The sequence below is a fragment of the Mirounga angustirostris genome, unplaced genomic scaffold (assembly GCF_029215605.1).
Source record: "Mirounga angustirostris isolate CCGP_5_RB_7025 unplaced genomic scaffold, mMirAng1.0.hap1 SCAF_12, whole genome shotgun sequence".
In the NCBI taxonomy this organism is placed as follows: domain Eukaryota; kingdom Metazoa; phylum Chordata; class Mammalia; order Carnivora; family Phocidae; genus Mirounga; species Mirounga angustirostris.
The window spans coordinates 7,795,083-7,808,399 of record NW_026991720.1 but is presented as its reverse complement, the minus strand read 5'-3'; the positions used below and the strand labels follow the sequence as shown (position 1 = coordinate 7,808,399).

The 13,317-nt window shown below is 44.1% G+C and overlaps 1 protein-coding gene across 1 annotated transcript in view; it reads left to right on the top strand.

The window, feature by feature from the left end:
* The window catches only part of CNTNAP2 (contactin associated protein 2), a 1,911,935-nt gene that overhangs the window by 1,750,672 nt on the left and 147,946 nt on the right, over nt 1-13,317 (top strand). Inside the window, exon 19 of the mRNA XM_045864107.3 lies at nt 6,247-6,483. Coding sequence (XP_045720063.1) covers nt 6,247-6,483 — 237 coding nt within the window. The remainder of the gene's footprint in view (nt 1-6,246; nt 6,484-13,317) is intronic.

The following is a 13,317-nucleotide window of genomic DNA, read 5'->3' as shown; positions in this document are numbered from 1 at the left end:
CTCCCAGACACTCGTGCTCTCTCTTGCACGCTCTCTCTGTCTCTCTCAAATAAATAAGTAAAATCTTAAAAAAAAAAAAAAAGAAAGAATGTATGAAAAAGACGGGTTGCTAGCCAGAGGAAGATATATATTCAAGGGAGGATTTCTTTAAGATGGGAATGATTTAAAGCCTACAGCAATTAAATAACCTGCTGGACCAGGGCCATAGAGCTGGTGGTGGCAAAGCCAGGACTAAACCCACACCTTTGGATTCCTGCCCTCCACATATACACATTAATCCCTGACTACATGTGTCAGATGGAGCTTACTGCAATGGAGTCCTCACCTCACTTACTCTTTCTAGAGCGTTCTAACCTGTTGACTGCCATTTTTTCCAGTAATGCTTATTAACACAGTTTCAGGAGCATGACCCTGGAAATTCTGGATGCAAACTATCTTCCCACTTAAGACTCGAGCAAAGTTGTTCAGTTCTATTAGCTCTTAAACTCCAAGCAAGGAGGCCCCCTGGCTCCCACGCGGTCAAGTCCTAGATCATGTAGCTTATTGATGTGTTTAAAGTAATATACTCTACACTTCTATCTCATGGGCAGCTCACGCCATTCAGGCTCAAACTTCAGAGATTTTTCTTCGGTATTTTCTCACCCTTGTGCAGATTCAGACACTTGAAGCTTATTACATAGAAACTGACCTGCGAGTAACCTGGCCTTTAGGGAGAGTGTGGGGAAAGTGGTTACAAAAGATATGTATCTACCTGGGGAAACAGAAGGAGTAAAGGTGAACATTAACCCATCCTGGCCCAGTGCTGTTAGTCCAAAACGAGTATAGTCAATGGGAGAAAACATCAAAGAAACAGCATAAAAAATTCAGGAGGGAAATTCAGAGTGGCACATTTGGGGATAAAAAGCAGATTTTTGCCAGTGTAAGGCCAGGAGAGAAACTGGTTGTATTTCAGGATAGCAGGGCCTTGGGAGTACAAGAGAAAGCGAGTTAAAGGAGAGCTGGGCCCTGCAGATTACCCCGGAAGGAGCCAGGTCTAATGCAGATTCAAGATATGTGCTGAGGGGGGATGGCCAAGGTGTCTAGGATCAGAGCGCCACAGCATTTATTTAACTTTTTTACTAGAAGATTCATTAAAAAGCAGTTCGTGAGAATGACCATTCTGGACAATGGAAGACAGCTGTGAAAAAGCTTGAATGACCCTGAGGCTGGGGCTCAGGTCTGTGTTTCCTTGTAGTCCAGTGTCCGATCCCCAGCAGTTCTTCCTGGATTTTGTAGAACTTCTTATAAAGTGCAGAGCTTTCAGGATCCAGGGTCCTGGGACAAGATAGAAAAGAACTGTGGAAGGTAGGAGGGAGTAAGCAATATTAAAAGTGTTTCTTTAAAGCAGAAAAGAAAAGGCAAGAAGCCTTCTGGTATGGACTGGATGTTTGTGTTCCCCCAGATTCCTATGTGGAAGCCTTAACCCCCAGTGGGACAGTATTTAGAGATGGGGCTTTGGGGGGTACTTCAGTTTAGATGAAGTCATGAGGGTGGGGCTCCCATGATGGGTTTGGTGTCCTTCTAAGAAAAGGAAGAGACCAGAGATCTAGTTCTCTCTCCCTTTTCTCTCTCCCTCCCTCCCTCCCTCCCTCTCTCCCTCCCTCTCTCTCCCTCTCTCTCTCTCTCTGCCATATGAGTACATAGCAAGAACACGTCCGTCTGCCAGCCAGGAGGAGAGCCCACACCAGGAAAGGAATCAGTTGGCACCTCCATCTTAGACTTAGAGCCTCCAGAACAGTGAAAATAGACTTCTGTTGTTTGAGCCACCCAGTTATGGTCAATACATGTGGTTTGCTCGAATGACTGGCTCAGTGACTGAGTGAGATCACGCGCTGGAGGCAGTTCACACAGGCTGGGAGATCACCTGTGAACATCTCCTCTCAACTCCGTATTTAGTGATGTGTTGGCAGCTTGAACTCAGCCGTGGTGGGAATGTTTACACCAGCGGAATAGGCCAACACTATAAATCAGGGCCTCCCCTGATTTATAGCACAGAACCAGTTACTTAAGATTTACCAGCATACCACTACGTCAGTTAGATGAAATCCTTGTGTGAGCAGAGTTCCCTGGAATTCTCACGTTCAGAATCAACCTTAACTCTTGTTGTTGCTATTTCTGTTTTATTTACTAGTGCACGATGACAACTCTTCCATTCTCTTTCATGACCCGTCCAGAATTACTCAGCATTTGTGGACTCTCCTGGCAAACTACCCATCACTTAAAGCATGGTTTCGTTGGGGAAGTATTTCAAGTTGCAAGTTACTGACTTTAAAGTAAACTTTTGGAAAAGAGCCCCTGTGTGGGTTAGGGACTTTCAATTCTGGGTCCTTGTGGGGAAGTGAGAGAATGAAAAGATTCCGGTTGATTTTTAAAATAGAGGTTGCAAAATATAGCCTAAGCGAAAAGGCAAAAAGAAATGGAATTATTGAGCGTTAGGAGGAAGAGATGAGGAGCAATTTAATAACGGGGTGAGTACCAGCTATTTGCTTCTCCATGGTAAACATCAGGGACTTGGTCAGAAGAGGGCAAGAATATCTCTATGGTATTATTCTGGAATGGACAGTTTGTGGATTTTATTCCAAATATTTGCACACTTCTTTTTGTCAATCAGGGGTCCATTTCAAGAACCAAGAAATGATTACGATGAGGTTGCTTGCCTGCCTCAAGGTTCCTGGCATCCTTACGATCCTGAATCTCCAGGTGGCAGACTGTGGCTCGGAATCTGGGGAAACATGATATAATTCCATAAATCTCTTTTGTAATACATCTTAGAATAACGAAACTCCAAATTTATCATTTTTTAATCCAAAAAATGAAATCCTAAAACTTAAGCTATCCTATCTTAGCATTCTACATCAATAATTTTGATCATCCAATGAGGGAAAAGATGTTATTTGGGGCTTGTTAAATTAGTGTTAATTTTAGTTATTCCTTCAGGAGGGATGGGAGTATTCCTTTCCTAAATGATATTACACAGCCTGATTTGGCATTTCCTTAAAGCTGCCTGAAACACTGAAATGATGGCTATAAATATGCCACTTCGAAACTGAAATGGTTCACAGCACTCCCAGGCCCTGGTTTAACAGTTGGTTTATGATGTGGTTTCAGAATAACACTTTTAAGCATGGTATTTTCCTTCCTCCAAAACTGACATGAATCCATAAAGCTTTATAACGATGACTCTAAAACACACCAAAAGTATTCTCAGTGGCATATTTTTTGATTTATCTAAAATCCTTCACTTTCTGAATTTCTCTTCATGATCTGCCTTGGAAGGGCGGACGCCACTGGAGCTGAAAAGTGCGTCCTCTCTCGGCCCGACGCCCACTCGGCTACTGCTCCGCCAGCTGCGCTCTCCCCCCTTGGCTTTGGCTCCCAGGATCTCAGACTCCTGGGTGCACCAGCATGGTCTGGGAGTCTGTTATGCATGCTGATTCTCAAGACCCTCTGAGTCAGGCCCTCTGAGCTAAATTCCGGAGCTAGGCCTGGGGACCAGCATTTTTACGGAGAAACGTTATCAGGGACTTGGTTGGGCCCCCGCTCTGGAAGTGCAGTGACTGGAGAGAGTCTGGCTCAGGGAAGCCCAGGATCTTGCTGGCGATGTGTGGCAACTAGGTGCCTGGGGCCTCCAGGCTTTACCTGCTTCCTCGGCCTTTGCTGCCCAGAACCCCTCCGTAGGCCCAGGTTCTTCGTGCCTTGATCTTGAGTTTCAAGTGCCACACACGTTTATCTCGTCCTATACCTTGTCCCTTTCTGTCTGCCTCTGGCTTGTTCGGACTCTGGCCTGGATCTCGAGCCTTTCTCCCTGCTCCCTCCAGGTGCCAGACCCATCTTTTCTCTCCTGCATGGCCCAAACAGGTTCTCAGATAATGACCCCTCATCCTCTGGGAGACCCTTTCTGTGGCAAAGGGAACCCCTTGGCATGTCTGCTGCAGGTGACCGGACCTGCCTGCTCTCCTTGATTTCCCCCCGCGCAGCCCTGCCATCCGTCACAGCAGCTCAGAGATGTCACAGAATGTCCGTCTGTCCCACTAGGCTCTGAGCTGCTGAGGGCAGGGATCACCTCCTTTTCCTTCATTGTTTCCTCGACACCCAACCTCAAATGTAGTGGGGCACTAATGAGTCTTGTATTAACAACTGATGTTGTAAAAAGAGTCTATGACTTTCATCCGAGGCATGATGCTCTGTTGCACCATCTCCACTCCAACTGTTGACGTGTGCTTCTCCCTCAGCTGCAAAGCTGGTCTTCCTTCCACCTTTAACAAAGCTACTGCCGCTGGCTCTTTGGGACCCAGGTTCCATGCCTTTCCCCCGAGATGTCTTCCTCGGCCCCTGGGGATGGGGCTGGTGCCCCTCGTGTTCCAGAGCCCCCGTATTACCTGGCCCTGCGCCCACCACACTGCTTCCGATGATGCCTAGAATCCCCTAGATCAAGGGCTGTTTGGGCGCAGGGATGGTAACCTCGGTGCCCAGCAGAGTGCCTGGCGTGCAGACGGCACTCGACAGATGTTTGCTGAGAGCATGGGAAAGCCAACTCAGGATCCTCCAGGCAGCGAGATGGGGGTTCTTATCACATAACCTGCTGAGCGAACCTCTGTAACACTCACCAGAAGGACTTCAAATTGTTGACATGTGTCCTCCCATGCCCACTGCTGGACAGAAAGGTCTCAAGGGTGACGGTGACATTATTTTATATGTCTGACATCCCAGTGAGTCCTTCAGTGGCTAGTGTGGATTAAGTATTGTTTAAGTATGTGTTTCCCATCAAAGGTACTTTTGGCATTTTGAGCAAGACAGTTCTTAACTATGTAAGACAGTCTCACACATTGCAGGCTGATTAACAGGTTAACAGGTCGGTTAGCAGGTTAACAGAGCCCAGATCCACCCACAGGTGCCTGATTCCAGACCCTGATTCACTACGCTGTGCCGACTCTATTCGAGACTTATTTAACGAGAACAAACTTCCAAATTTCCAGGTGTAAAAATCCTTTTGGATTTGTCCTCTCCTTTTAATGACAACATAATGCTGTGTTTCCCAAAATATATTCTGCATAGTGTTGATCTAGTGGATGTCAAGTGTTGTGTGAGCATAACCCAATCCACAGGCAATGAAGTTTGAGAAAGCCTTCCAGAAGGGCAGCTGCAGAGGGCAAAGGAACGGTAACTGGGAAGACCAAACAAAGCTTGATAGGGAACCTCAGCCTTTTGTGCTGAGGTAGGAGGTAATTTAACAATGGGAGAATCAACAGAGGAGCTGGTCTGCCAGGAAGTGATTAGGAACCAATTAGCGGGTACATGGGTGGCTCAGTCGGTTGGACGTCTGCCTTCAGCTTGGGTCATGATCTCGGGGTCCTGGGATCGAGCCCTGCATTGTGCTCCCTACTCAGCAGAGAGTCTGCTTCTCTCTCTGCCCCTTGCCCCCACTCATGCTCTCTCTCTCTCTCAAAAAAATTTTTAAAAATCTTAAAAAAAAAAAAAAGGAACCAATTAGCAATGAGTAGACCGTCGACAGAGACCAATGAAGGGTTAGTGACTGTTCTTCTAATTTCATAATAATACCAATAATAATAATAATAATAATAGGTACTATTTCCTTGGTGCTGATCATTTCATATTATCTTTTATTTTCTCCTTTTCACCTATGAAATACTGAGGCCTAAAGCAATTGGTTAAATAACTTCCTATAAAGCCACACAGTAATTAATTAATGGTCATATTTGAACCCAGTCCTCTCAAACTTCACATCTTATGATTTTAAGCACTGTCCCCAAAGCCCAAAGGGACTTGTCGAGGGCTCTCCCATGCAAACATCCAGAACAACCCGTGAGCTCCTTAAATTGGTATTTGTGATAAACCACTGCCTTTATTTTCAGGGTACCTCTTCAACCTAGATTTATTTGGCCTAAGCCCTGTACATGCAAATTCTTTCTGGTATGATTTCAGTTTCTTAATTTTTATTAATATATTTTTTTAATTTACAAATCTCCATGCTCTATTACATGCTTTTTTTTTTTTGGTAGATGATCCATGTTGATGAAATAAGGCCCATCTCTATAGAAAGTAGCCCCATCTGATCCCCTCCTGGAGGCAGGACCTGCCTTCCCTGAACAACAAAATTAACCATCTACCCAACTTTAAAGTGTTGGCAGTATCAGCATCCGATTTCCCTTCATTTGTCAATTACCTCCAGCCTTTTCGTTTCAACAGATGTTGGCGCATTTTTTGAAGAGGGAATGTGGCTACGGTACAACTTCCAGGCACCGGGGGTCAGTGGCAAAGAATCGGGCGGCCGGTCAGACAGCTCCCCTGATCAGCAGAGCGCCCCTCCCGATCTGGCCCATGAGGGGATCCACTTCAGCTTCAGTACCTCCAAGGCGCCCTGCATTCTCCTCTACGTCAGCTCCTTCACAACAGACTTCCTGGCCGTTCTCATCAAACCTGCCGGTAAGGACAAGGATGCCTAGCCTCTGCTATTTAATGTTGGGTGAACAGAATGTTCTAGAAGGTCTGGATTGCTCTGGTCTTGTCCTTTATTTTCCCCAGGACGTTGAGCAAGTCATCCGAATACTTTGAACCTCATTTCTCTACATGAGTAGGAGCCAAAAAAGCTACTTGTCAGTTGAGTGCCTCCTAGCAGGTAGTAATGTGTCATGGTAGTAATGTTGCTCAGGCACGTCAAGTTCTTTATGGGAAGCGTATTAGTATTACACGAATATGAGATTGCTTCGTATGTATAACGATGATTTTTTTATTCCCGTCAAATGAATACATGCACTGCTGTACTAAATAGAGATGGGCTCTGAAGTAGTAAAATTCATTTAACATAAACCAATGAGTTATCCTGATTTATGATAACGTATCAGTAGGTTCCTACAGAACATATGTAGCTTTCAATAGAAATAGAAAACCAGAGATGTTTTCATTCCTAAGCCCTCTCAGAATTTTACGTTCATAAAATATATCCCTGGCGTAAGGGTTGGTTAAAGCAGGAGCATATTTACACTTGAATGTCTGGGACCATCGTGATCTCCAAATATGCATGGAGCGCGAGAGGGTCAGAGTGAGACTAAAATCAGTGTCTTGTTGTGAAAATAGACAAGTGCGCTTACGACCTTTAAGAGAAGTCTGAGCAGTTCTGAAACACAGGAGCGTGCCCAACACTGAGGGGGCCATTCCTCTCAGAAAATTTGAATACTGACACACTTAGAAGATCGCTTTTTCACGCATAAGAATAGTGTAGGTTGATCAGGGAGCAAATCTCTCTCATTCACTTCCCAGAGAGATGACATGGGCTGAGAATGTGGAGACAGCCTCTCTCTCATTGCCCACACCTCCTAGCTCTGCACTGAGTATAAACTTCTTTAAAAAGCTAAGACTTCTTAAAGATCAAGATTAGCTTCTGTGGGAGCAAAAATTCTTATTACAAACCCAGGTCAGCTTGAGTTTTAAAACATAGTAAATTCTTAAGCTTCTCTGGTCAATTCACTGTTGATTAAAAAGATTGGGAACAGAGGGAATATTTCCTAAGATTTTTCCTTTCAGAAATTATTCCTAAAGAAATAAGTCAAAAATCAGACAAAGATGCAGCATGAGAATGTTCCTCTTAGTGTTATTTATAAAAATAAGCATTAGGAAAGACCTACAAGTTCAACTGTAGTAAAATGGTTAGTAAAAGAGGGAGTCACCATTTTAAGGAATATTATGTATCCATTAAGAATAATATTTGTGGGTAGCAATGGAGAAAAAAGCATGGAGAAAAAAAATTATGTAATACAACATTAAACCAAAAACAAAAAGGAAAGGAAGGAAGGAAGGAAGGAAGGAAGGAAGGAAGGAAGGAAGAAAAGAAAGAAAGAAAGGAAGGAAGGAAGAAAAGAAAGGAAGGAAGGAAGGAAGGAAAGAAAGAAAGAAAGAAAGAAAGAAAGAAAGAAAGAAAGAAAGAAAGAAAGAAAGAAAGAAAGAAAGAAAGAAAGAAAGAAAGAAAGAAGGCAAGATAGAGCCTTGACTATACAATATCGGCTTAGCTGTATGAAAAATACAGATGGAAACCAAAAAGCAATAACATGAGCACAAGGTGCCTCTTGCTGGTTGATTTGCTTCTCCTCAGTAATACTCTTTTATAAATGTCAAATCCTCACAATGAGCAAGCGTCACTGTTGTAATCAGAAAAGATACTAAGTAAAATCAATGAGAAAGCAGAAGAAAAAAGGACATAACCCCGGCTTTCCAGAAGTTCACGAGTTGAGTTTACTTCTCCTGGATCAGGTTAAATCGATTTTTAATCCATTGATGTTCTCCACCCACAAGCCCCAGCCTCTCGGTGCCCTCACCAAGGTGAGGTGGTTCTCACATATGGTTCATCGAGACATCATGAACATGTCCCGGAAGATGCTGTATTGTCTACTACTTAAGTCACTGCCACATTAAAATTTAGTCCCCAACTAAATTTTATCCGTATACTCGGTAACTATATTGGTACCGATATCAGTAACTATGTCAGTAACTCACGTTCCCATAACCTAGCCCCGTCTCCGTGAGCGCTCATGCTGGTATCCATGGGCGTTCATCGTGTGCAAGGGTTTTGAGTAATCAGTTCCATATCGGTGCTACCATTTAATGATGCCTGACAGTGTGCTATGTTGCACACACATTAATTCCTACAAGCCATACAACCACGAGGTAGATATCATTCTTTATCCCCTGTCAACAGATGGTAAAACTGGAGTATGGAGAGAGTAAGTGACTTGCACACTCAGCTGGTGGAGGCAAAACCAGAATTTCTAAGCTCAGGTGTCTGATTCCAGGCCCCGAGACCTCTACCACTCTTTCCATAAGGCAGAGATCTCCAGCACACTCTCAGCACATTTGGAAAGCACGACTAGTTGGTTTCTTTTTAACTTTGCAAGGCCATCTTCAAACTGCTGATGAAAATGTGTTTTTTTCACATTTCAAAGACTTCGTTTTTTATTTATTTATTTATTTTTTAATTCTTATGTTAATCCCCATACATTACATCATTAGTTCTAGATGAAGTGTTCCATGATTCATTGTTTGTGCATAACACCCAGTGCTCCATGCAGAACGTGCCCTCCTCAATACCCACCACCAGGCCAACCCATCCTCCCACACTCCTCCCCTCTAGAACCCTCAGTTTGTTTTTCAGAGTCCATCGTCTCTCATGGTTCGTCTACCCCTCCGATTTCCCCCCTTCATTCTTCCCCTCCCACTACCTTCTTCTTCTTCTTTTTTTCTTAACGTATATTGCATTATTTGTTTCAGAGGTAGAGATCTGAGATTCAACAGTCTTGCACAATTCACAGCGCTTACCAGAGCACATACCCTCCCCAGTGTCTATCACCCAGTCACCCCATCCCTCCCACCCCACCCCCCACTCCAGCAACCCTCAGTTTGTTTCCTGCAATTAAGAATTCCTCATATCAGTGAGATCATATGATACATGTCTTTCTCTGTTTGACTTATTTCGCTCAGCATAATACCCTCCAGTTCCATCCACGTTGTTGCGAATGGCAAGATCTCATTCCTTTTGATGGCTGCATAATATTCCATTGTATATATGGACCACATCTTCTTTATCCATTCATCTGTCGATGGACATCTTGGCTCTTTCCACAGTTTGGCTATTGTGGACATTGCTGCTATAAACATCGGGGTGCACGTACCCCTTCAGATCCCTACATTTGTATCTTTGGGGTAAATACCCAGTAGTGCAATGGCTGGATCATATGGTAGCTCTATTTTCAACTTTTTGAGGAACCTCCATACAGTTTTCCAGAGTGGCTGCACCAGCTTGCATTCCCACCAACAGTGTAGGAGGGTCCCCCTTTCTCCGCATCCCCGCCAACATCTGTCGTTTCCTGACTTGTTAATTTTAGCCATTCTGACTGGTGTGAGGTGGTATCTCATTGAGGTTTTGATTTGGATTTCCCTGATGCTGAGCGATATTGAGCACTTTTTCATGTGTCAAAGACTTCGTTTTTTATTAATTGATATTTAAAGTTAGAAAAATGAGAAGAAAGCATTCCGGGGAAAAAAATCAATAAGGACTATGTCAAAATATCAGGAAAAAAATTAAAAACTAGAAAGTCTTAACTAATTGCCCTGGCACCCCTCAAACTTAACATATTGAAAGCCATATCACCATTATGGTTCCCCCAAAACTGGTCCCTCCTCCAGACCCTCTGCTTCTGCCAGTGCTGCCCCCTCCAGACACCTGAATTCCCGAGTATGCTGTCGTTCACGAATGTGCCATCCTTCCCCTTTGGGGGGCCACTCAGGCAAACAGATCCTGCAAAGTCTCGTCACACCGTGTCCGTCGGAGGTACTCTTTCTTTTCTTTCCCACTGCTGGTCTCCTGGAAAACATCTTCTAATTCAGTGCTTCCTGACATTGTTCCTGCCCTGGCACACATAGGTTATTACATTTGAAATGGCACTTGAGTAAACAGACGAGGCCATTTGTCTTTGGGAGGCCACCAACCCAGGGACCCCAGCAGCCCAGCCTGCCGAGGGTCTGCCGAGGTCTGAGGGGCGCCCAGCTCCTGGCACCTGTTAGCCTTTTATGGAATAGCAGTGCGCCTCAGACCCATCCCTCTCCCTGCTTCCGGTCCGTCCCCCCCTCGCTCTTACCCACCAGGGTCTTCATACGCAGTGTCCCTCATCATGCCTTAGTAGGGCTCTCCTCCTCCCAGTAAGTGCAGGAGAAATCCCAAAGCCCACTAACCTGCCAAGCTCCAGGGTGAAAACACCAGGTGAGAGCTGCGAGGGTAGAACCAGAACGTCTGGGTTTGAATCTACTTCTGCCCTGTGCAGGTTGTGGGATCATGATTGTGGGCAGTTAGCCCCCCTGTGCCCAGGGCCCTCTTCTGTTAAAATAGCGCCTCCCTCGTGGGGGTGTTGTGAAAATGGAATGAGTCAGTAAGTGTAAAGCACGACCCTATCCCTATGCAGTCTGTGTGTTGGCAGACACTACGGAAGTGTTAGCTGTTACTACTATCCACAGCCCACGGATTTAATCTACATCCTGCCCCGTGTGCGTGCCACACATCCCTACTTTTCCTCATTATTCCCCAAGCTCACGTGACATCTGTGCCCCGCCCACCACCCTGCTCCCTTACCTGGAGGAGCTCCATCTTCATCCGGGCGCTAACACCTGCCTTTCATTCTGGATCCAGATTGAGTCTCACCTCCTTTCAATGACTTCTCCTTACTTTAGACTCCTAGTCCACTTCCTTCCAATGACATTTGTTTGGCACTTCGTGTATTGTTATCTATCTTTGTTATAAATATGCCCTGTCTTCCCAGTGAGATGAGAAGCCCCCAGTTCTGTATCTCCTGCCTACAATAGGTGCTCCGTAAGTGTTTGCTGATGATAATGATGAAGGCTAGGAGAGAATAAATCTGTTAAGCACGTTATTTGCTGCAGCCAATAAAAGAGCAGTCCCTTACAACCGCTTTAATTCACTTGGGAGATGAACATGAGATGCAGGAAGTGAAGTATTTTTCCATTTTAATAATATTTTATATTAATGGAAAATATTAATATTCTCCGACCATCATTTAGTGGTTCTCGTGTACTATTATTTGAAAGGAATAAATATATCATTTAAATTTTATTATTCAAGAAAATTGCCATTACTGTTTATGGATATCCACTACATATAAATTTAACATTCCAACTCGTCTGTTTTCTCAAAGCAAATCATTGCAGTTGCCATTAAGTGAGGCAGTTACAGAATTTTTAAATCACGTTTACAAAGAAAGAAAGCCAGAAAAGAGAAAAAATACTGAAAACAGCTTAATACTGATTTTAATGAGCTGGGGAACATAACAGGAGCAATGACAAAGACAGTAGGGAGGAAAAGGTCTGGGTTTTTTTTGCATGATGACCATTTCCTCTGACCTCTAGCCCTCAAAGCCGGGGCCTGCTCTTTCTTCTCTTTGTATCCCCAGGGCCAGACACAAGGGGTTAGAGATGGACGTGTGTCTTAGAGGTGGACCCTGCACAGCTAGCCAGCCAGACAGCCCACATTCAGGTCTTGAAAAATCGGATTCAACAGTGCTTTTCATGAGCACTGAATAAATGTGTTCTGAAGAAATGAGTAAATAAATGATGAATGAATACAGCTGTATATTCAAGAGAACTGGCTGTGATTATACACGGTCCAAGCACGAGGAGGGAATAAAAACTCAAGACAGTCAACTTGTTCTTCTGCATGTAACCAAACGACTATCTAATCATCTCCTGTTCAGTCCCAAATAATAGATTGTTTTTAATGCTGTTAGGGTAAAGGGAAAAAATAGGGTAGAACACTGAGGGTCGGGGAAAGAAGCAGCTCAGAAAAAGAGAGCAGCATATTCAAAGGTCCTGGGGTAGAAAGAAGAATTGTATTTTCTAGCGGATAACAGAAGTCCAAGGTAGCTTGAATGTAAAAAGTGAGATAGTAAATGGCATCATTTGCAAATAACATAACAGGCAGAACTCAGATCAGACAAGGCATCATACACTATACTAAGAATGTATGTCTTCATCCTAGGAGCAACTGGAAGGCTTTGAAGAGTTTTTAGTGAACCAGTGAAATCATCAATTATGCATTTTGAAGAAATATGTCTGCAAGGAAAAAAGCACAGAAGCAGGGAGACTATCATTCATTCATTCAACAGATGTATTTTTTCAGCAACTACTAAGTATTGGGCATATTCTAGGAATTGGGAATAAAGTACAGAGAATATAAACAAAAATTATTACTCTCATGGGGGAAAAATAAGGCAGAAAAGGGAAGACCTGGCCAAGGGAAAGGATTGGGTAAATTCTTCTTTTAATGAGGAAGTCGCAGAAATAATCACTGAGAAGACATTTAAACAAAGACCTAAAGTGGGTGAGGAGTCCTCCATGCAGAATACTGGGGACTGAGCATCCTAGACAGAAGAGCCAGCCAATGCAAAGGTCCTGAGGCAGGAACATGCTGGCTTCTGAGGAAACAGCAATGAGGCTAAGTTGGACTGGTGAGGAGTTAGCAAGGAGGAGAATAAGAGATTATGTCAGAGATAATAGGGCAAGATCATATAGGGCCTGGTGAGCCATTATGCAGACTTTGATTTTTACTTTGGTTGAGAGGGGAAGCCATGGAGGGTTCTGAACAGCGGATCAGTCTGACTGCCCTCTGTGAAGGGTCTGGGTATGTGGGGGCAGAGGCTGGGTTGAGGTAGGGGGGAGATTTGTTAGTATGGAGGTGGGTCTAGTAATCCAGGCAAATGACGG